Source organism: Callithrix jacchus, chromosome 9, assembly GCF_049354715.1.
Source record: "Callithrix jacchus isolate 240 chromosome 9, calJac240_pri, whole genome shotgun sequence".
NCBI lineage: Eukaryota > Metazoa > Chordata > Mammalia > Primates > Cebidae > Callithrix > Callithrix jacchus.
The window spans coordinates 66,731,464-66,754,908 of NC_133510.1; the positions used below are offsets into that span (position 1 = coordinate 66,731,464).

At 50.0% G+C, this 23,445-nt stretch overlaps 2 protein-coding genes across 2 annotated transcripts; both read left to right on the forward strand.

The window, feature by feature from the left end:
- The first annotated feature begins 328 nt into the window (after positions 1-328).
- Positions 329-7,586, forward strand: KRT4 (keratin 4). The gene is made up of 9 exons (XM_009003848.4): positions 329-895; positions 2,515-2,729; positions 3,670-3,730; positions 4,678-4,773; positions 5,299-5,463; positions 5,729-5,854; positions 6,279-6,499; positions 6,743-6,777; positions 6,887-7,586. Exons 1-9 carry the CDS (start codon positions 392-394, stop codon positions 7,072-7,074), a joined length of 1,611 nt encoding a protein of 536 aa, XP_009002096.2. The 5' UTR covers positions 329-391; the 3' UTR covers positions 7,075-7,586.
- A 9,446-nt stretch (positions 7,587-17,032) lies between these two features.
- Positions 17,033-23,349, forward strand: KRT3 (keratin 3). Its single transcript, XM_002752503.4, has 9 exons — positions 17,033-17,692; positions 18,753-18,973; positions 19,881-19,941; positions 20,291-20,386; positions 20,696-20,860; positions 21,277-21,402; positions 21,668-21,888; positions 22,227-22,261; positions 22,704-23,349. Exons 1-9 carry the CDS (start codon positions 17,108-17,110, stop codon positions 23,000-23,002), a joined length of 1,809 nt encoding a protein of 602 aa, XP_002752549.1. The 5' UTR covers positions 17,033-17,107; the 3' UTR covers positions 23,003-23,349.
- The last annotated feature ends 96 nt before the right edge of the window (positions 23,350-23,445 follow it).

Genomic DNA, 23,445 nt, shown 5'->3' on the forward strand with positions numbered 1-23,445 from the left:
TCTGGAGGAGGGAGGTGCTGTGAGTCTGGTGAAATGGAGGTGCAGTGGGTGGGGGCCTGGAGGGCTGGGCCCAGCCAGGAGCTTCTGATTAGGAGGCCCTGGGGCACCGGTTCAGGTTCTCCCAGAGGGGACTGTGATGGGATCCAGTAACCCGTGCCCTCCGGATGACTTTTGTAGGTGTGTTTGGTGACATGCTCAACAGGTGCGGGAAGGATGGGCCTGTGCCAAGGGCCAAGCCCAGAGATGTTTCAGATTTTTCCCTTTATGCCCCTGCAACCAAGCCCTGCTGCTCCAGCAGATAAAAGAGACCCAGGCCTTGGGCTCCAGCATTCACCAGCCTGGGCCCTCTCGCTTCTCTGACAGCTCCCAGCTCACTCTCTTCTCTGCAACCATGATTGCCAGACAGCAGTGTGTCCGAGGTGGGCCCCGGGGCTTCAGCTGTGGCTCGGCCATCGTAGGCGGCGTCAAGAGACGTGCCTGCAGCTCAGCCTCTGTGTCTGGAGGTGCCGGCCGATGCTCTTCTGGGGGCTTTGGGAGCAGGAGCCTCTACAACCTTGGGGGGAACAAGAGCATCTCCATGAGTGTGGCTGGGTCACGACAAGGCGCCTGCTTTGGGGGTGCTGGTGGCTTCGGCAGTGGTGGCTTTGGTGCCGGTGGCCTTGGAGCTGGTTTTGGTGCTGCTGGCTTTGGCGGTGGATTTGGGGGCTCCTTCAGTGGTAAGGGTGGTCCTGGCTTCTCCGTTTGCCCTGCTGGGGGAATTCAGGAGGTCATCATCAACCAGAGCCTGCTGACCCCACTTCATGTGGAGATTGACCCTGAGATCCAGAAAGTCCGCACAGAGGAGCGTGAACAGATCAAGATCCTCAACAACAAGTTTGCCTCCTTCATCGACAAGGTGAGCTGTGTCCTCGGCCGGAGAGGGGCAGTTAGAAGAGAGAGGTGCTGAGTCCTGGTGTCTCAGACCTGAGCCTGCCACAGGTGCTGGGAAGACCACTGAAGTTCTCCGGACCCCAGTTCTTCAGCTGTTGAAGGGGAATCTTGACTCCGAGCCTTCTTTTTTTGTCCCATGGCTGGTGGGAAGATGCGACGCTCAAGGCAGTTAAACGTTTGAAATTCCCCGGACATGCTGTGGGGTACTGGACAAGGCATCCAGCTTTTCTGGCTCTAGTCATCCCAGCTATAAAGTGGGTTCATTATTTCCCTGCTTTCCCTCAATTTTGGTTTTGAATATATTGCAGTTAGCTCCATTAATTGTTTAACAATTGCCACTTCTGTTCTTGTAACAGAAGAAAACCAGCTGATTTTGCAAATGAAAAAGGGACTAGCTCCATTGTCAGAGTCTAGGTCTCACCAGGGCCTTGGAAATTTACCTTTTTCATTCCCTTGACTCTGGGCAACACTGGGTCTGTTCAAAGAGAGGAGGAGGCAGGTCTCTTTTCTATTTGTAGCCCAACTTCCTTTTTTATGCAAGGTCTAGAAGTTCAAGTTCGTTAAGCTCAGTTACAGTCATGCATAGTGGATGATAGTGAGCTGTGAAGCCCCAGAGATTCAAGTCATCCAAAGATTGATGACTGGGTGATGAGTGCCACCCTTGGATCCAGCTTGCCCTGGCTCACCAGGAATTAAAGTCTCAGGTAGCTTCAATGTAGAGGCAAGAATGAACAATGTTGGAGTAGATCGAGGGGCATATTTGCTCTTCTTGTTAGTTTGAATAAACCCATAGTAGCTTAAAGAGGTTTCACTGTGGCTGTGGGACATACAGATATGGAAGCAAAAACTCAGGGGTCTTCTATGCATCTTTGTCTCATCTCATCTTGCTTTACCTTTTGGGTTCAAAATGGGATCAGTCCCCCTTACCTGCTTTCCTTTCAATTCCGAGGCTCATAAAGTAGAAACGTCATGCTAAGCTGCTGTCTTGATTTATCTGGCTAGATTTTTTTCATAGAGGGAGAGAAAGTTCAGGGAAGTCTTTTGCAGAATGGAGTTTAGGTGAGACTCCCACTGTGTATAGGGTGCTGGTTTTAAATCGCTCTACTTAGGTGTGCACAGGTTCACAGGGACACACCAAGGCCACTGATAAATAAGCTTATTTTAAAAGTCTTTAGTGACTTTATCTTTCGTTTGCCTTGGGTCAGGATCACTTTAATGCAAGAGCCTCCAGAGTGTGGTGTTTCCTAATTCTATTTTGTTATTTCATAAAAGTTTACTGTTCTTCTCTGGGGCTTTGGATGCCTGTGGTTAGGAAGTTGTTCTTGCTACACTGTCAGGCCTTGCTGCTCTGGCTGTGCTCTGTTCTCCACAACCCATGTGGCTCCTTTGGCGTTATGGGCTTGAGAGGGGGGCCATCATGTTGACCCGAGTGAATGTGCCCTGGAAATGCATCATGGTGGCCCTACTTGGGTGATTCTTGGGCCGTGTGGTTGCCTCAGATTGACTGGTTTGGCGGTACCCTTGGTTGGCCCTCCTACTATACCTCGGGCCCTCATCAGTTGGCTGGGTCCTTCTTCAACACAGGTGCGGTTCTTAGAGCAACAGAATAAGGTCCTGGAGACCAAATGGAACCTGCTCCAGCAGCAGACGAACACCACCTCCAGCAAAAACCTTGAGCCCCTCTTTGAGACCTACCTCAGCGTCCTGAGGAAGCAGCTAGATACCTTGGTCAGTGACAAAGGGTGCCTGCAGTCTGAGCTGAAGACCATGCAGGACAGCGTGGAGGACTTCAAGGCCAAGTACGTGGGGAGGAGGAGAGGATGCCATTAGACACATGTGCCCAGCCTCACCCCGGGCTTCTGGGGCTCTCTCCAGTAGCTTAGAATCTTAGGCTCTGAGGACCTCCCACGGGGGCTAGGAAGGTCCTCTAGTCTGTTTTCCTATATCACATAAGTCATATTTTCATAGGGTGAGGTCCAGTAATCACAAGTTGTTCCAAACAGAAATTTAATGATAGATTCAGGGATTTGGGTTTGCCATATATGAGCAAGATTAGAAACCAAACGGATGAAAAGCAGTATAGTATGGTCAGAAGAATACAGGCTGTAGAGACAGATGGAGCTGCTTTGCGTACTGATTCTTCACTTACTAGCTGTGTGACCTTGGGTAAGTTGCTGAACCTCTCTGAGCTTCAGTTTTATTCATCTCTGAAATGGGAATACTGTTCTTGCTTTATGGGTTGTGAGAATTAAATGAGATGAAATGAAATAGAGAAAGCATGTGGCATATTTCAGGCCACAGAGCGAACACTGAATACACAGTACCTCTCATTAAACTCACTATGGGATAAGACCAACCCTCTCTCTCAACTCACTCATCCACCAGACAAAGGGAAATGGAGTGTGCTGATGACATTGCTGAGAATTGAATCTGCTAAATGGCCAAAAAGACAGCCCTTCCGTGGACATAAAATCAGCTACATCATTGCTGGGTTTTCTCTCAAAAACAGTCTCTTTAAAGTTTGGTTTTCATGTCTTTGAGTGAACCCTGGCTTAAACTGGTACTTCCTATATTCAATGAATGTAGGTTAAATGAAGATCTGTATGAACATGGGAAATGTAACTAATTACCTGGATATTTCCAAATTTGTTTGGAAATGTTTGACAATGAGCAGCAGAGATCTGAGAATCACCAGCTCACTGTGGGCTTTTGCCTTTTTCTCCCCGTGCCCACCCCTAGGTATGAAGAGGAGATCCACAAACGCACAGCAGCTGAGAATGACTTTGTGGTCCTCAAGAAGGTGAGAGATGCAGGATGGTAGGGAGTTGCCTTCCCTTGGGGAGCGGTCTTTGGCTGAAGTCATGGGTTTGGTCCGTCTCTGCCCCATCTCCGCTACACTTGGAACTATCCAGATCTATACAGTCAAAGAAAGCGGGTAACCAAACCAGGTTCTAAGGAATTCAAGTTGGATGGAAAGCCTATTTTTGTAAATTTGTGGGTACAAGCATAATTTTGTTATATGGATAGTTTGTGTTGTGGTGAAGTCAGGGCTTTTAGTGTATCCATTGCTGGAATAACATACATTGTATCCAATAAGTAATTTCTCATTATTCCCCCTCCCCACCTCCTTCAAGTGTCTGTTGTCATCACTACACGCGCTATGTCCATGTGTACACATAATTTAGCTCCCAGTTATAAGCGAGGACATGTGGTATTTGTCTTTCTGTGCCTGAGTTATTTCACTTAAGATAGTGGCTCTGGTTCCATCCACATTGTTGCAAAAGACATAATTTCATTCTCTTTTTATGGCTGAATAGTATTCTACTGTGTATATGTACCACATTTTCTTTATCCAATCGTCCGTTGATGGACGCTCAGGTTGATTCCATATCTTTGCTGTCCTGAATTGTGCTGTGATAAACACGAGTGCAGGTATCTTTGTTACAATGATTTCTTTTCCTTTAAGTGGAATTCCAGCAGTGGGATTGCTGGATCCAATGGTAGTTCTATTTTTAGTTTTTTGAGAAACCTCCACACTGTTAGAAAAGCCTATTTGGATAATTAACTTCAGCGTCTTCAGGTGGCTCCAGGGACAGAATATGTAACATAACTGGTCCCCACCAGCTCACCTCTTGCTGGGTAGTCTTTCCTAAATGCTGTTGAGAACACCCATAGGTGTCAGTTAGCACCCTATTCCCTCACTGGCATTCCTGCTCCTCATCTCTTATCCTCTTTCCTCCTCTGCAGGACGTGGATGCTGCCTACATGAACAAGGTGGAGTTGGAGGCTAAGGTGGACAGTCTTAATGATGAGATCAACTTCCTGAAGGTCCTCTATGATGCGGTGAGGGCTCCATCCTCCCGTTCATTCAGGGAAAGGCAATCCCCCATCTGTGAGGCTGCTGGTTGGGATTTACAGCTCTTTGAAAGGACTCCAGCTCCCTCATTTTAGGGTAGCGGGTTCTCATCAAGGTCGTGCATAGAAACGTTTGAAGAGGGAAATTCAACAGGGAGAGTCTTAGAACCAGATGTGGTCTCAGAAGGGGTGATTAGATCTAAAGAATGCTTGCAATAGAACTCATTGCTGTCTAGCATTTTTCTGGTGAAATGGATCCATTCCATTCCCTTTGACGAAACACACCAGCACTCACTGCATTAGACAGAGTGGCTTATGGTTCCTGGGGACCAGTAAAGACTAGAATCATTGCTCTTCCATCCTGAGCTGTCATATCCACTTGATTTCTGCTTAGAACTTTACCCATATCTCCCCTCCCTACACGTTCGGAATGCCATTTCTGCTCCTATCTGAGCCTGTATCAGGTCAGTGAAGGTTTTCCTGGGGGGCTGATGTGAGACATTTGCCCTGCAGGAGCTGTCCCAGATGCAGACCCATGTCAGTGACACGTCCGTGGTCCTCTCCATGGACAACAACCGCAACCTGGACCTGGACAGCATCATTGCCGAGGTCCGTGCCCAGTACGAGGAGATCGCCCAGAGGAGCAAGGCTGAGGCTGAGGCTCTGTACCAGACCAAGGTGGGTGGTGTGGATCTCTCAGGAGATGGGGCTGGCTCTGGGGCTCTGCTTTTGATGTCTGCGAACAGGTAGTCTTTAGCTCAAGCCCAACAGAAGTCAGATATGAACAGACTCTCCTAGGAATCATTGGTCCTGGTCTGATTAGAAATTACTTGACATTTGGTGTTATTCTTGCCACCTATGGCAATTCTCATTGAGTTCACTTGAGAATGGACCATACCCAAATGCCCCTGACCCCGGTTCTCTGTGTCTCCTTGGGTATTAGGTCCAGCAGCTCCAGGTCTCTGTTGACCAACATGGTGACAACCTGAAGAACACCAGGAGTGAAATTGCAGAGCTCAACAGGGTGATCCAGAGGCTGCGGGCAGAGATTGAGAACATCAAGAAGCAGGTGGGTGTCACTCCCTTCCAGATGGAGCACAAGGCCAGGGGCCTTGGGCAGGTATCTCCAGAGTGGATAAAGCACTGGGCCAGAAGACCCTGAGCTTGTTGCAGGGAATTCATAGCTCTTTGTGCAAGCCATGCCCAGATCTTTTCACCAATATCATAGTTGGCACACCAGAATAACGCTCCTGTCCGTAGGTTTCTTGGCTCTTCTCCATTGGTTTTTGGCCATCTTTATTTAATCAGTCTGGTGGAAGCATTTGTGGGCCATGGCTGGAGTGAATGACACGTGTAAGTGTGAGGGAAGGTGGGCAGAACAGATAGAATCTTGACGTCCTAACCCAAGAAAAGATGGCCCAGGGAAAGGGACAGGTGTAGAGACTTTGAAAGCAGGGCAATGCTGACTGCGTATATAATGCCCTTGTCAATAGTGTCAGACTCTGCAGGCGTCTGTGGCTGATGCAGAGCAGCGTGGTGAGAATGCCCTTAAAGATGCCCACAGCAAGCGCATAGAGCTGGAGGCTGCCCTGCAGCAGGCCAAGGAGGAGCTGGCACGGATGCTGCGTGAGTACCAGGAGCTCATGAGTGTGAAGCTGGCCCTGGATGTTGAGATTGCCACCTACCGCAAGCTGCTGGAGAGCGAGGAGTACAGGTGAGGGAGTAGACAGGGTGTGAACATGAGGGGTGGAGAGGTCCAGGGCCATGAGTTTGTGCTTCTGCTGGGCTGCATGCATCAGTGCTGTGCTGGTGCATTACAAACCAGGACAGCTGGGATCACAGGTTCACATTGCACCCTCAAACTCAGAGGCTGCTCAAAGATAAGAGAGGCAAGTGAGGCCTGCTAACTGAACGAAGCTCTGTGCTCCCTGAGGCTCACCGCCTTTTTCCCCCACAGAATGTCTGGAGAATGCCAGAGTGCCGTGAGCATCTGTAAGTACCTTCTGCACCTGCTGTAGTTGTTCATTCACCCAGATCTGGGCTGAGAGCCCGGGCTGCTGGCACTGTGGGAATAGCTGTGTCCTTTGTATCTCCCCTGCAGCTGTGGTCAGCGGTAGCACCAGCACTGGAGGCATCAGCGGAGGATTTGGAAGTGGTTCCGGGTTTGGCCTGAGTAGTGGCTTTGGCTCAGGCTCCGGAAGTGGCTTTGGGTTTGGTGGCAGTGTCTCTGGCAGTTCCAGCGGCAAGATCATCTCTACCACCACCCTGAACAAGAGATCCCACCGATAGAGGAGACGCAGTCCCTGCAGCCTCCTGAGCCCAGCTTGGCCCAGCACTGGTGTCTGTGCTTCCTTCACTTCGCCTCCATCCTCCCTCTTTGGGGCTCCTCTTATTAGTGCCCCCTCCACTATCCATGGGCTCTTTCTGCCCCAGGATGATCTGTGCTGGGGTGGGGATTCTGCCTCTTGGAGTTTGGTAGCTTCTTCTTGATTTGGGCCTGGTGACCCACCTGGAATGGGAGGGATGTCAGCTGACCTCTCACCTCCCACGGACAGAGAAGAAAATGACCAGGAGTGTCGTCTCCAGAATTACTGGGGTCACATATGTCCCTTCTCAGCCCAACACCATCTCCCAGCAGATCCTGGATTATCCATCTACATCAGAACCAAACCACTTCTCCATCACCTGGGAGTACCTGGCCCTACAAGCTTAGGACAAGAACCACTCAGTGTCCCATTCTCTCCTCTCATTCCCTCTTATCATCTGCAGGTGAATCTTCAATAAAATGCTTTTGTCATTCATTCTGAGCAATGGTCTTTGTTCCCTGGGGAGAGATCTCTAGAATCTTGTATAACCAGATAATTTTGGTGAAGGTAGATGCTTGAGGGTCTGAAGGATCTGTCCACATAGATCAGGGTCATCTACTAATTTTTCAGGTCTCTACTTCTAAGTTGCTCGAATTATTGGGGGAGAAGTACAGTATGTAGAGGCTGAAGGCTGCCTACAGGGTGGTTGTACAGATTCAAGAGGCAGCCAACGCTTATAAACACATTGTCCATTGCAGGGCACCCTGGGGCAGCACTGTTTCAATGCTGATCCTGGACTGAACCTAAGTCTGCAAGGTGGATGGGGGGTGGTATTTGACAGGTTTGAGAGAGGCAGGCCAGGGGTTTCTGCTGAATATAGAGCAAAAGGTTATGGAGCTAATGAGAGTGCTTATACTCTGTGTCTAGCCAGGTGTCCCTGTTTTCATGAAATTCCATGCATGGGGCTAAACCTCACTGGACCAACAAGGCTTTCAGGAAACTGTTCCAAGGTTGTGGGAAGGAGGCGTGTCATTCTTGTGGAGCTTTCACAAGCTGCTCACTTCCCCAGCTCCTCAGCGGTGCCTGGGGTTATGTCTGTGGTGCTGTCCCTGAGTGGCAGAGAATGGCAGAGGTGGAGCAGGTCTCTGGAGAAGCAGTGGAGGGAGCTGTTTGATTACAGAAGCAGGGAGGGGGCAGTCAGAGGTGGGCGTCTGGGTAGAACCTTTGACGACATCCTTTTTCTATACTGTATTAATTCCAAGTATGTGGAGCAGCACAGTCTCCCTTTTCCAAAGACTTCCTAGCTCCGGCTCTGCAGTCTGGCGCAAATCTGTTTGCTGCAGATGCAGAATGCAGTCTCTGTCTTGGCCACCCAACTGCGCCTGCCACCCTTGACTACCACAGAGTTCATTCAGATTCCAGTTTCTCCAGCCCTGTGCCCATGGGACCTCACAGTGTGCAGGCAGAAAGGCATATGGTTTGCCCAGGACCAGTCCCTACTCATGGGGCCCTCGTGCAGATCCAAGGTAGCTCAGGGTTACTCTGCCTTTGGGAAAGTGGGGACAGGGCAGCAAAGGGTTAATCTCAGGGGCTTGTGCTTTCTGAGCAGGGGACTTTTCCAAGAGCAGCCTGGGCTCTATCCTTCACCAGTTTGGCCCTAGTGTCCCCATGGTCTTAGGGCTCATTGAGCCCATGCGTCTGAACAGGAAGTCGCTGCAGCCACATTTGGCCGCTTTGACTTCTTCCCATGACTGCACTCCTCCCCTGGCAAAATGCTGACATGCTCTTTTTTTTTGAGTTTCTAGGGGAGGAGGAGTTAAGGGCTGAAAGTAGGGGTAGAGCTTCTCAGGCTCACCCATCAGGAGGTTGCAGGATGGGCCCCACTGAGAGGCAAGGGGCAGGTTAAAGCATTTCCCATGCCCCCTGAGCAAAGGAAGTGTGGGAGCAGCCAGCCTGAGTGGCACTCCACGTTTCTGTGTCTCTCTGGTTGAACTCAGTGATTTACACTGCAAGGTCAGGCTGTAGATTATATGTGTGTATGTGCATCTTAGAATAGATGTGTTTGTACTCACAGGCACATGGCTATATGAGTGTGTTGGTGTTCCTTATTTATATAAAAAGTCTCCTATTTTATATAAAGGAGGAAAAACCCTCATGTTGGCCTCTGTTTCTACAACAGTCCAGGGAGTGGAACCTGACCTTGATTTACATGTTTGAAGCTGGCTGGCTAGTAAAAGGGATTATTTGGGGTAAATATACTGCTGAGATATTAGGTACCACCTTTCTCTCTGATCCTTCACATTGGATTCTGGCCAGCTCCTAGTGCTCAGGGAAGAGGGAGACATGGTTTGCATTTACCTACCCCATTGGAGGCCCTGTACTCTCCCTTTTCTTTTAAATGCTTCCCCTCTAAGTATATGGAAATCCCTTTTCACATCTGAAGGGCCCAACTGCAGCTTGGCAAATCTCTAATCCACCCATTCACCAATCCATCCATCCATCCATCCATCCATCCACCCATCCATCATCTATCCATCCACAGATCCATCCATCCATCCATCCATCCATCCATCCATCCATCCATTCATCCATCCATCCATCCATTCCTCCATCCATCCATCCATCCACCCACCCATCCATCCATCTATCCATCCATCCACCCATCCATCCATCCATTCACCAATCCATCCATCCATCCATTCACCCATACATCCATCTATCCATCCAACCACCTATCCATCCATCCACCCATCCATCCATCCATCCATCCATTCACCCATCCATTATTTATCCATCCACCCATCCACCCATCCATCCATTCCCCCATCCATCCATCCATCCATCCATCCATCCATCCATCCATCCACCCATCTATCCATCCATTCACCCATCCATCCATCTATCCATCTATCCACCCACCCATCCATCCATCCATCCATCCACCCATCCATTATCTATCCATCCACCCATCCATCCATTCCTCCATCCATCCATCCATCCATCCATCCATCCATCCATCCATTCATCCATCCATCCATCTGTCCATCCATCTATCCATCCATCCATCCATCCATCCACCCATCCATCCATCCATTCACCCATCCATTATCTATCCATCCACCCATCCACCCATTCCCCCATCCATCCATCCATCCACCCATCCATCCATCCATTCACCCATCCATCCATCTATCCATCTATCCACCCATCCATCCATCCATCCATCCATCCATTCACCCATCCATTATCTATCCATCCACCCATCCACCCATCCATCCACCCATCCATCCACCCATCCATTCATCCACCCATCCATCCATCCATTCACCCATCCATCCATCTATCCATCTATCCACCCATCCATCCATGCATTCACCCATCCATGCACCCATTCACTCATTTCCTCAACAAATCACCAGTCTAAATTTTTTGTGGACAAGGACCAGGACTTTATTCATCTTGACGTTCCAGGGCCACTGTGCTTGCCATATAGTAGCTGTTTAACAAGTGTTAATTGAATAGTGTTTACTGAGTGCCTAGTTTATGCTGGGCAGTGGGGACCCATTATATAAATAAGAATTAGACTTCGTTTTCAAGGAGCTTTCAATACAGACGATAATGTCTAGATAAAAATATGTACATAAATAACTTGGTAACCAGATAGACAGATGAATGCCTTTGGAAGTTACAAATGAAGGACATGACAGTCCAGAGGAGAGTAAAATTCCTTCTAGTCTAGAGTGGGGGGTTGGCAATCACAGGAGACTTCATGTAGGAGGGGTATTGGAGTGAGGTCTTGAGGGAGAAGCAGGCCCTAGATGATAGAGACAGAGGCAGGTGCTCTCCTTACAGAGGGCAGGACTCTGATCCCTCAGAGGAGTCCTTTCTTGTAAAAGTCTTCTAGGAGTGGCTCAACCTCTTTGGAATGTCCTGCTGTTCTGTCTCCCTGAGGCCTCCTCAGACTGGATTTTGGTCACACGCCTTTTTCTGTGCAGTGTCCTGTGAAGCTACAGCATTTCCCCTATTGGACTGGGAGGTCCTTCTCCTGTGAATCCACCACCCAAGAGCACGTTAGGGGCAGGTGCTTCAGCTGGACAAGCATTGTTGAGCACCTACACTATGCTAGGCTCTGTGTGAGGACACGAGGATTGAAAGCTTATTGTAGCATGGTTCTCACCCCTGAGAAGGGCATAGTTTAATGCGAATATAGTACATGAGTGTGGGGAATGTGGACACATTAAATACACATTTTCCATACTTTCAGGAAAATGTTAAAAGGAATGGTGTATGCAAGCATTGAGGCTCTGGAAGCATAAGGGAGAAGCATTTGCTTTTGCCAGGGATTCAAGGAAGGCTTCCTGGAGGAAGTGACACCTGTGAAGCCAGCCATGTAAAAGGGATGTGGACCTGGAGCTCGATAGAGGGTTGCAGGGGAGCAGGGTGCTCTAGGCAGCAAGAATTGGAGAGTAAAGACAGAGAAGTGTTGCTCAGTGCAGTACTAAACCAAAAGCAGCTTAGCGTCACTCAAGACAGGACAGGGGGTGGTGGGCGAGGGCGCAAGAGAGAAAGGTGGAGGCCAGGCTGTGGAGGATATGGGTTGGTCCACTGTCCAATTTGTTTGGGGTTTGGACTTCATGTTCCAAGACTAGACAAGCTCAGAACAAGGCGTGTCTGAGAGATTAAGCTCAGAAACAGATGAGGAGGTAGCTCTGGGCCACCTGCTCTCAGGGTGTGGCCTGGAGGCCCGTGATGTGCTTTGAATTCCAGTCTGGGAACCACCACTCTGCACTTCCCTCCCCTGCCACGCAGCTGTAACACTGAGCCTTGTCATGGCTCCGCCTCCTTTTCCACTCTTGTTTCCTATGAGGGTATGTTTCCAGGAAGAAGAGGTTTGCTGTCATTCCTTTGTCTCTTGGCAGAACGGTCTCTCACCTCGTTCCTCTTAAGGAATTTTTCTCTTAAATTCCTCTTTCCCAGGTTACATGACCACTTAATGCTTTTTTTCACCTCCCCTTTTATCTTTTGTTTCAAGACAACTGTTTAATAACTTCCTAAGATCTTTTGGGAATTCTTCGGTGAGAACAAGGTTGTGATTTCTGCTGTGTACAAGCCTCTGGTTTGAGCAGGTCTGCCAGCCAGACATGATTCAGCACAAATATAAATGGACAGCTCTTATCATGCAGAGCAATCTTATGTAAATAGAGCCTTATTCAGGGCAAACTTTTTTTCTTCCATTTTTACTGTTATGTTTATTTTCTCTGTAAGTGCTTTGTGAACGCTGTCCCTTCAGTCTATTCTTACAGCAGGAGGAGGAAGTGAGTTATTTAAAACTAGGAAGCTGGCCGGCATGGTGGCTCATGCCTACAATTGCAGGACTTTGGGAGGCTGAAGCGGGAGGCTTGCTTGAGCCTAGGAGTTCAAGACCAAAAATAAAAAAAATTATCTGGGCATGCCTGTGTCCCAGCTACTTGGGAGGCTGAGGTGGGGGGATGGCTTGAGCCTGGGAGGTTGAGGTTGCAGTGAGCTGAGATTGTGCCACTGCACTCCAGCCTGGGCAACAGAGTGAGACACTCTCTTTCTCTCTCAAAAACACAACACAACACAAAGAAAAAACCCATGCCTTACCATTCCTCCTTCCCAGGCAGGACTGAAGCAAGTCAAGAACAAAAGAAGGGGACAAAATCTCAGCTTGCACTGAAAGAAGCACAGTGCCCCCAGTCACAGACAGGAACCAGCTTCCTATTCGTTCTGGTGCACTTGAAGCCATCTTCGAGTATCCTATCTTAGCAAGGCACTGTAGTTTTAAGAGGTCCATTAACATATTAATGGAAGAGTCCTGGAAACCACGTGTACTGAGGACTGGGAGAAACAACTGGGTCTATCTAACTGGGAGGTGGGGGTCTGTGACTTCCACTGCATTTTCTAATATTGGAAGGGTTGTGATACAGAAGCCAGGGATGTTTGTGGGCTTTACTCTGGAAGGCCAGACAAGAGCAAATTCATTCCAGTTCAGTTCCCCTCTGCTGAAGGCCTGCCAGGGCAAGAGGTCAATGAACACAAGGACAGGGAAGACAGGTGGTAATAGTGCTCACTGAGGAATCTCAGCTAAGGCAGGTGTCCAGCGGTGGAAGGGGCAGGAGCTTGAGACCTGAGGCTGAGAGGCCCCAGTTAGGGTTAATGTTGCATCAGGACTGCAAGCGTTCTGACAATGCATGTGGATGTAGCTGTCTCTCGATTGAGGGAATAGTGTGTCTTTTTATGTATATGTATTGCCACTTTCAAATGTATATGATCATGAACCACAATTTTATGTAAGAGTGTTGCTCTATTCATAGTAGAAATGTATGTTCTCAAAGGATATTGGAAGCATAAGTTCTGACATGTGTGCAGGTCAATGTAATTGTGTGTGTGTGTTAAAAGGGACCTTCACACCCAGAGAGGTCTGGGTGTCATGCCATGACAGACAGGTGACTGGGGCTCCTGCTGACCACAACTTCACTGATCCCATAAAAGAGTCAGGCTCCTGTGAAATGGAGCGGAAGGTCTGAAAGCTAGATCCATGAAGACCTTCCTTGGGTCAGGGTGGGGTCTTGCTGGCCTGGGCAAGTCAGGAGATTTGATGAATCGCCTTCCATGGGGATCTTGAAGAGTAGGAGCAGCCAAGTGGATTCTGCCTTGAGGTAGAGGAGTGGACTGGAGAGCCTCCTGGCCATAGCGCCCTATGAGTCTCTGATTTCACACACTGCCATCCAGTGACTCACTCTTCTCTGCAGAGAGAAAGCACTTAGGGTGCTAAGTTAATAAACTTCAGATAATTCAGGTGTTGGGGGTGACTATAAACTAACTCTATTTTCTCAAAATGTTTATCAGGTCCTCGAAGTTTCGAGGGCTGGGCCCAACCAAGAAGAATTTCAACTCACTGATTATCTCCTCCCCTTCCACCACTTCCTTCACTTACCACTCTGATCAGAATTGACATTCCAGTCCCGCAAATGTATTCCGCAATCCTCGTTTTGCTCCCTGTCCTCTCAAAGGCCAAGCCATGCCTTCTCTGCGACCCCGACCCCTAGAATAAATATAGATTATGCCCTTTTTCCCTTCCTTGCTCCACCTGTTGGGGATGTCCCAGACCCAGGACTAGCTGATGACAGCAGTGGTTGTGACGTTGCTTCTCAAAGATTCTTCTGCAAGATCATTCCCTCTAGAGGACTGACAAGCATTATTCAGAATCAGTGGGCTCTGGCAATGACTGGGATCTCCCCTTGATGGAGGCACTAATTACCCTGAATCACTACTGGTTTCAGAATTCCTGGAGACTCACCATCCTACACTCTAGGCCCCACACCTGACCAAGCAGCAGCCTCATTTCCGTCTGGTTTAAAGGTAGGTCCTCCATCCTGCTCTCTTAAATATCATTTAAAAAATATGGCCTAATTTTTGGGATATGTTTCCTTCTTTCTTTCTTTTTTATTTTTGTTGAGACGCGGTCTTGTTCTGTCGTCTAGGCTGGAGTGCAGTGGTGCAATCATAGCTCACTGCAGCCTTGACCTCCCAGGCTTGACCTCCTGGCCTTGACCTCCCATAGGCACATGCCACCACACCCTGCTAATCTTTGTACTTTTTTGTAGGGATGGTGTTTTGCCCTGTTGCCCAGGCTGATCTGAAACACCTGGGCTCAAGCAATCTGTCCACCTGAATCTCCCAAAGTGCTGGGATTACAGGTGTGAGCCACCACCTTGGCCTTGTGATATGTTTCTTAAAATGTTGGCAGAGATTTCACTCATCTAGCTACGTTCCTGTGAGATCTAGAGGGTCAGAGATGATTGATCATCTTTATGGTTACTGATGCTGAAATATAGAGAATTTAAACAGCTTTGGTCATGCTTAGTTATGGGAGGATCTGGTCTAGCCCTGGGTTTGGTTCATTGTCCCTGAGGGAGCAAAGAGGAGGGAAGCCTGTGTGGCCGCCCTCTGGACCTGGGCTAACTTCAGAGTCCATGGGCAGAACTTGCAGAAGATCAGGGATGTAAGTCAGAGATGCTGGAGAGGGGAATCCAGAAATGAACGGGGCAGACTGTGGGACCTCAAATGTCCAGTCAACTTCAACTTGATTCTGTGATTGATTTATTGATTCTTGAGTGATTGGTTCTTGATTCTGTGGTTCTACATTTTTTTCCTTGAGGAGGTGACACTCGTTTTGTACGTACATTTTCCTAAATCTGAACACCAAATTTGAGAAGTCTGGATTCCTCACATTGAAATAATCTCAGTGAGCTTGTGCTAGCTCACACAATGGGAGTTGAATTAGCTTTCAACCAGCTTTATCTGGTTGTAATCCAGTATAAGGGCTTAATCGTTAATTCATTAATAATTGATTGATGGACTCATTCATTTTTTTCAATGAACCAAACTTTATGAGCACTTCCTATTGGTGAAGCACTGTGCTTTGGTCCAGGGACCCAGTATATTAACAAGACTGGAAACTCCTGGAGAGCTTTTGGTTTTATCCTGGGGAGGAGCCAGGACGCTGGACAGCCTGGCAGGTAACACAGGGGAGAGATAAGGATAAAATGGAAGCACTAGGCCACTGAAGAAAATTGTACTTCCTTTGCACATGGGCTACTCCCAGCCCTGTCCAGTGGGTATTGAAGTCTGTCCTTTCCCCCAGTTCTAAGTAGGTTCCTGCCAGGGCCATACAGACCTCACCCTTAGAAGGGCCCAAGGTGCAGCAGACAGAACAAAAAAAGGCCTGTCCTGGAGAGATAAGCAGCTAACTCGGCCAGTTCTAGAGTGGACAGGATGGCTTTCCTCTTGAACAAACTAAGCCCCATCGTAAGCCTCTGAACAACCCCAGACTGGCAGTTTCAGGCTTTCGGCGTCAGACATGTTCCACAATGCTGCCAGCTCTGCCAGATCTGGCCTTCTGGGGATTGGTGGGGTTCGGGGGGGTGCGAGGGCGACTCTCAGGAGCACGTCTTTCGACCAGAGAATGGTCCCACAGGGGCTCTGTGTGTCTTGTTCTTGACTGGGTCTCGGGTTTTGCACAAGGCCTGGCACATATTCGGCAGTCTGTAAGCATTTGCTGAATTTGCTGTTAAATTAATATTTGAGTTTCTTGTTCCCTAGGCCTTAAGCTAAAAGCAGAGAAATGCCAAAATGTGGGGAGCAAGAAAGGAAGCCATAGAGAAACCCTGAGATGTATAATAGCGTATAGTTTCTCTGGGAAGTTTTCAAGAGAAACAAACATTAGGCATGTTGGTTTTTGCCGGTGTCTGTTCAACATGCATAGGTGTCAACTTGATTTTTCTCTGAAGATAGTCATAAACCAAAAAGTCACTACCTCCTGAACTAAAGCTTGGAGTGCAGGAAAAACATAGGAGGTAGATTTGTGATAGTTCTAGTCTTCGTTTCCAGAAAGGGAGAAGGAGAGGTCAGCACTTCATCCCCAAGCCCGGCACAGAGCTGGGCACATACTGTGTACTCAATAATCATGGAGAGACCTGCATCACTTATCCCATTAAGGCACTGTCCCAGAGCTGTGAGTGGGTGCCACTGTCTCCACCACTCAGAGAAGCAGAACCCCCCCATTCCCCCTCCACTTCATTCTTTCCAGAACTACGCATAGCTCTGCAGGAGCCGGGGCAGCTAACAGGCAGAGGGACGGCTCCTGAGCACCTGATGCAGGTGAGCGTGCCTCCGGGGTCCCATTGGACAAAGCTAGGAAAAGACACCAGGCACCACCCCCTTGCCAGGGAAGCCTGCCACCTTAGCACTTTTACCATTTCGGATTATTTTCAGGGTGTGTTTGGTAGCCTGGAACAAACTTATTGCCTTGGAGGCAAACCCAACCCATGAATATTTGGGATTAATTATCTCTCCTTCGTTTGAGCCCAACAACCTCCTCAAAGGTATATAAAGGGATTTATTTTGCACAGGTCTTCAGTTCCCTTCCCTCGTCCTCTCACTCTCAGTGTCCCTGCATAACTTACACTCTTCTCTTCACCAACCTCCTCACCATGAGCAGACAAGCCAGTAAGATATCAGGTGGCGGAAGCCAGGGTTTCTCCGGCCGCTCTGCTGTGGTCTCCGGCAGCAGCAGGATGAGCAGTGTGGCCTGGTCCGGGGGAGCAGGTAGAGGGGCCTGTGGCTTTCGAAGTGGAGCAGGCAACTTTGGCAGTCGCAGCCTCTACAACCTGGGTGGCAACAAGAGCATCTCCATCAGTGTGGCTGCTGGTGGCTCCCGGGCTGGTGGATTTGGTGGAGGGCGTAGCAGCTATGGCTTTGGGGGTGGCTATGGAGGTAGCTTTGGTGGTGGCTTTGGTGGTGGCAGAGGAATGGGAGGTGGCTTTGGTGGAGCTGGTGGCTTTGGAGGGGCTGGTGGCTTTGGTGGCCCTGGTGGCTTTGGTGGGCCTGGCAGCTTTGGGGGTCCTGGTGGCTTTGGCCCTGGTGGCTTTCCCGGGGGAATTCAGGAAGTGACTGTCAACCAGAGCCTCCTGCAGCCCCTCAATGTGGAGATCGACCCCCAGATTGGGCAAGTAAAGGCCCAGGAGCGGGAGCAGATCAAGACCCTCAACAACAAGTTTGCCTCCTTCATCGACAAGGTGATGACGCTCTGGCTGGCCATCCCTTTCTGGGCTAGAGACTTTGAATTTGACCCCTGGGACACAGTGTTTATATGTGTCTTGGATGGGCCAGACTGGAGGGTGAAGAGTTAGGGTGGAACTCTAGGGTCTGAGAAGATAGTCAGGGCTGTGGAGTTTGTCCACATGGTCAAGAGAGGGGAGGTGTGGAAAGAAAACGGTCCCCCATTTGGACCTGAGCACCACATATCCTGTTTGTCAGAGCCTCTGCCGAAGTCTCCAGTTATTGCTTCACTGAGGCCCAGGCTGGCAGGGCAGGCAGCCCAAGGCGAGGGTCATGGCCACTGTCAGGGAAGAGTCCACCGAGAATGGGAGACTTTTCAAATACAGGTTGTCCTCTGAGGCTTTCCAGGAAGCCCTTTCCCCTACATGTCACTGTGCCAGGCAGAGGAGACTAATGCCCTGGAGAAGGGATTAGGAGCATAAGTGGAACCTTAGTCCCAAGGGACTGTGGAGAAATGAATGACTTTGCACCCCTACTCAGCCCAGTCAGGAAGAGAATAATGCTAGGTGAGCTTTTCCAGACCAGGACAGCTCTCATGGGGCTGCCTCTCTGCCAGGCTCAAGAGAGGTGTTGTCATGCTAACTATGGTGTCAGCCAGCACCACCTCCCTGTTTCTGAAGGGCTAGCATGTCAGTAGAGTCATGTGTGGAAATGCTGCTGCTGAGATTTATGTGCATTTTTGCAGAGTGTACTGTAGTTTTGGAAGTTGAGGTAGGGTCACGAAGTCCCCAGGGACACCAAGGGGTCAATCTTCTAATTCTCTTGCTTTCAGGTAGGGACTACTTCCAGTTTCCCCTTCCTCTATAACTTTCCAAACCATGCTGCAAGTGTAGTGTCCTGACTGATCTCCTGTCTGACCATAATGTCTCTGACTGCAGTAGGAGCCTATCTTTGCATCCTTTCTAGGTCTTTGTGCTGGGGGCGCAGGGAGATAGACACCTAGCCTTGCCTGGGTGAAGGCCCCTCTGCTCCTCTGCTACAAGTGTTGCGTGATGTTGCCTCCTGCAACCATTGCAGGTGCGGTTCCTGGAGCAACAGAACAAGGTCCTGGAGACCAAGTGGAACCTGCTCCAGCAGCAGGGCACAAGCTCCATTTCAGGCACCAACAACCTTGAGCCTCTTTTTGAGAATCACATCAACTACCTGCGGAGCTACCTGGACAACATCTTCGGAGAGAGAAGCCGCCTGGACTCTGAGCTGAGGAGCATGCAGGAACTGGTGGAGGACTTCAAGAAGAAGTGAGTGACAGGGCAGGAGTGGGAAGGTGCCGTGGCCCACCCTGTCTCAGAGTCTTGGCCCTTTCTGCATGCCCCCTGACTGCCGGGCAGTGGTGTCACCTGTACCATTTCCCTCTCCTTACCTTCATGGAGGACAGCTTGGTTCATTCAGTTCCCCCTCACCCTCCTTCCCCAATTTAGTTCTTTGCAAATAAAATTGTGGCAAGAGTTTAGCTAGGCACAGTGACTCATGCCTATAATCCCAGCACTTTGGGAGGCCGAGGTGAGCAGATCATTTGAGGTCAGTACTTCCAGACCAGCCTGGCCAACATGGTGCAACCCCATCTCTACTAAAAGTGCAAAAATTAGCTGATGTGGTGGCACATACCTGTAATTCCAGATACTTGGGTGGCTGAGGCTAGAGAATTGCTTGAACCCAGGAGATGGAAGTTGCAGTGAACCAAGATTGCACCACTGCATGCCAGCCTGGGCTACAGATCGAGACTATGTCAAAAAAAAAAAAAAAAAAAAAGGAAGGGTTTAGAGTCAGGGAAGCATTTCCTCATGAGCCACATTGGGGAATCCTGGTTCTGGCATCTGAAAGATTCTGAAAGATTCTGGGACAACTCATGGCACAGTGACCAACCATCCCAGAGGTTTGCCTGGGACTGAGGGTTTCCTAGGATGCGCAACTTTTAGCTAAAACCAGACAGTTTGTGCTAAAACCAGTTTGCCTGGGCAAATCGACATGGTTGGTCCCCCTAAATAACAGGGAGATAGTAAAGAGGATGTGCTCATCTGAGGGGGCGGGACAGGGATGGAGGGATGGAAGAGATGAGCTTTCAGAGTTCCAGGGATCAGTGGTGTTTATGGTTTTGGTTTTGACCTCAAAACCAAACTCAGCTGTTTTTTTTTTTTACTCACGCAGATATGAGGATGAAATCAATAAACGTACAGCTGCTGAGAATGAATTTGTGACTCTGAAGAAGGTAAGGGTTGTGTGTGAGGTTTCTGAGTCTTGTAGCTACAGGTTTCTGGCTGGGTTGGGGGAATCTCCTCACTCCGCTGCCACAGAGCTGCCAAGTTCAGGCCTTTGGAGCAATAAACAGAAGTCAGGTGCACCTTTGTCCGGAAAGTCCCTAAAAGATCTCATCAGCTTTTAGTTGTTTGGTAGGATTGAACTTAGACCATCCTAATGAGGTGCAAATTGCCCATTCAAGTGGAGACTGGTCTTAGACAGAGACTCACTGCAGCAGCCCCCTCTGCTCTTTCTTGCTGCAGTTATGGTTGGTTGTTCGTTCCTTGGGGAATAAGATCTTTACGCTCCTGTTTTCTCAGGATGTGGACACTGCCTATATGAACAAGGTGGAGCTTCAGGCCAAAGTGGATGCCCTGCTAGATGAGATCGACTTCCTGAGGACCCTCTACAATGCTGTGAGGATGTTACCTACTAAGAGGGGGCAGAGGGAGAGTGAGATGTTTCCAGATTTGAGGTTGGTGCATTTTGGTATCTAGGCCCCAGACGATGATGTAGGATGAGTCTGGAGATGAGGACCCTTGGAAGGGATTCCACAGGATGGGCTGCAGACATGGGGTTGTCTGAGTGGCTGGGGATAGTGTGCAGCCCATACACATTTGGAGCAAGGAGTCAGTGAATGAGACTGTTGATCAGGAATCTCTTTGGGGCCCTGTGTGCTTGTTACATGGATCCCAAAAATGAACAAGCTTGCTCTGTGTTAACAGGAGCTGTCCCAGATGCAGAGCCACGTCAGTGACATGTCTGTGGTGCTGTCCATGGACAACAACCGCTGCCTGGACCTGGACAGCATCATTGCTGAGGTTCGTGCGCAGTACGAGGAGATCGCCCAGAGGAGCAAGGCCGAAGCGGAGGCCCTGTACCAGACCAAGGTTGGTGCTAGGCACCCCTTAGAGGATCCACTGGAGGCTTCAGAGAGGCTGTGGCCTATTGGACAGCTGGGTACTGAGTTCCCAGTGGTCACTGGGTGAATGGCTTTTGGTTCTACCCTCTGAAGACATCCTTCTAATGGTGGTTCAGTTGTAGAAAGTATTGCCCCTGGGGGAGGTGGTCACCTGCTATGTGGGACTGACTCCAGCTTGCTCAGGAACTACAGGGTAGGAAATCTACCACAACAACCCAGATGTTCTCTTTCCTCTGCCTTGGGAGGTGTCCCTGCCGAAACCCAATGCCCTATCATATTAGCAAATGCTTACTGAACTTCTCAACGTTTGGTGGGTGATGTCGGAGGTATAGAAACAAGTCAAGCAAAGCTGTAGGAATACCCCATCTTCCCTTCTTTTTCTAGTTGGGGGAGCTGCAGACCACGGCTGGCAGGCATGGGGATGACCTAAGAAATACCAAAAGTGAGATCATAGAGCTCAACAGAATGATCCAGAGGCTGCGAGCAGAGATTGAGAATGTCAAGAAGCAGGTGGGATGATCATGGATGCTGGCACCTGGGATGACTGCTGAGGGGTGGGGGGCTAGGATCTCAGGACTCCTCCCCTGGAATAGAGGTCTGGAGGTTATCTCAGGCTGGGTGATTCACAGGGCGCTATCTCCACACATGGAGACAAGATGGAGGCACTAGGGGAGGAGGAATGTTCCCTGACTTTAAGATGGGAAAATCCATTGCATGTCAGGAAGGGCCTGGGGCGCTCTTACTGAGCTCATCCTTCTTACCTCCCTTGCCCCAGAATGCCAACCTGCAGACGGCCATTGTGGAAGCCGAGCAGCGTGGGGAGATGGCCCTCAAGGACGCCAATGCCAAGCTCCAAGAGCTGCAGGCTGCCCTACAGCAGGCGAAGGACGACCTGGCCCGGCTGCTGCGTGACTACCAGGAGCTGATGAACGTCAAGCTGGCCCTGGATGTGGAGATTGCCACCTACCGCAAGCTGCTGGAGGGCGAGGAGTACAGGTGATCCCCCAGTCCCGTCTTCCCACACCCCCTGGCTCAAGTCACATGCTGAGGGCCAGATAAGTGACCAAGTGACCAGGGATGGAGCTCTGCTATATAAAGAAAGGCCTTGCAGAGAAGCATTTGCCTCTACCAGCCCAGTCCCTCCCAGGCAGCCGAAGCGTGTATACAACCAATGCCCACAGGCTCTCCTTGCAATGGCTCAGAGAGGGGTGGAGAAAGCTCACCGATCTGCCAGGCTTCTCTGTTCAGCTCTGTCTGCTGCTCATGCCCTTGGTCCATGGACCTGTTGGTGATGTGCTTTGTGACGGGCGACATTCTCTTGCTTTCTCAAACAGGATGTCTGGAGAGTGTCCAAGTGCTGTCAGCATCTGTAAGTACTGAAAGTAGCTATGAAAATGAGAGTTAATTCTGAAATATCTGTACTAATCCAGAGTAGTAGCAACCAATTTAAACATATTTTTATGGAAGTTGGAGGGGTTTCCTGGGAGAGGAGAGGGAAGCCATTGGTTTTTGTAATTGTTCTGGGTTCAGGGCACTTTTAATAGGCTTAGAAGGGCAATGTGGAATATCCAATGGGGGGGCCTTAATAGGAGGAGAAATTCAGAGGCTAGATCCCCTCCAAGGGGGTCATCAAGACTGGACTGTGGGAGGAATCTCTGGCTAATTCATAAAGGCAGGGGAGTGAGTAGCTTGTGGCCTTGGAACGTCTCGTGATGACCATCCTGTGCAAAGCTGCCGTGATCCGCTCTGGATAGTCCCGGGCCTGGTGGCCGGCACTGATCTCTGTCCTGGTCCTGTCCTCTCCCCCACAGCCGTGGTCAGCAGCAGCAGCGCGACTTCTGCCTCAGCAGGTGGCTACGGCGGAGGCTTGGGCGGTGGCTTCGGCGCTGGAGGCGGCGCAGGCAGTGGCTTTGGCCGGGGAGGCGGCGGTGGAATCGGCGGTGGATTTGGATTTGGAGGCGGCAGCAGCAGCAGCGGTTTCAGCGGTGGCAGCGGATTTGGCTCTGGCTCCGGGGCCCGCTATGTAATCAGTGGCGGGGGCTTCAGCTCGGCCAGCAACCGGAGCGGCAGCATCAAGCTCTCTCAGTCCTCCCAGCGCTACTCCAGATAAAGAGCGTGCATCAGCATCTCAGCCACCCCAGCGTCTCTCCTCCGCTCCCCATGCCCCCATATCAGCAACACCCCCAGCGCCACCCCCTGCTCCCCAAGAACACGGCTCCGCGCTGGAAGACTGGTGGCCTCCTGCTCCTCCTTCCAGATCCCTGGCCAAGCCCAGCCACAAGAATTTCAGGCTCCCCACTCTGGCTGCAGCTTGTGCCTGTGTGTGGCCTAGGCGGCCACCTTCTGCTGCCCCGGGGTCCCCTCCCTGGGTGGGGTGCTCTCCACAGTTCTGATGTATATAGCCCACAGTCCCCTCCACCCCTCTGGTCTGTAGCCAATAAAGTGCACTGTGTTTCACTCCGGGCCTCTGAGTATTTGCTCCATGTCCTTCTCCTCAGGGCACTGAGCTCCCTGGTCACCTCCCTGGCCTCCCAGCCTCTGCCTCTGCAGCTG

Excerpts from the sequence above, each read along its gene's own strand:
- KRT3 (XM_002752503.4), top strand. The coding sequence starts at position 17,108 with ATGAGCAGACAAGCCAGTAAGATATCAGGTGGCGGAAGCCAGGGTTTC. Across the intron at positions 18,974-19,880 it reads GTGGAGGACTTCAAGAAGAA|ATATGAGGATGAAATCAATA; the intron begins GTGAGTGACAGG and ends TTACTCACGCAG. Across the intron at positions 22,262-22,703 it reads TCCAAGTGCTGTCAGCATCT|CCGTGGTCAGCAGCAGCAGC; the intron begins GTAAGTACTGAA and ends TCTCCCCCACAG.
- KRT4 (XM_009003848.4), top strand. The coding sequence starts at position 392 with ATGATTGCCAGACAGCAGTGTGTCCGAGGTGGGCCCCGGGGCTTCAGC. Across the intron at positions 896-2,514 it reads TTGCCTCCTTCATCGACAAG|GTGCGGTTCTTAGAGCAACA; the intron begins GTGAGCTGTGTC and ends TCTTCAACACAG. Across the intron at positions 2,730-3,669 it reads GTGGAGGACTTCAAGGCCAA|GTATGAAGAGGAGATCCACA; the intron begins GTACGTGGGGAG and ends GCCCACCCCTAG.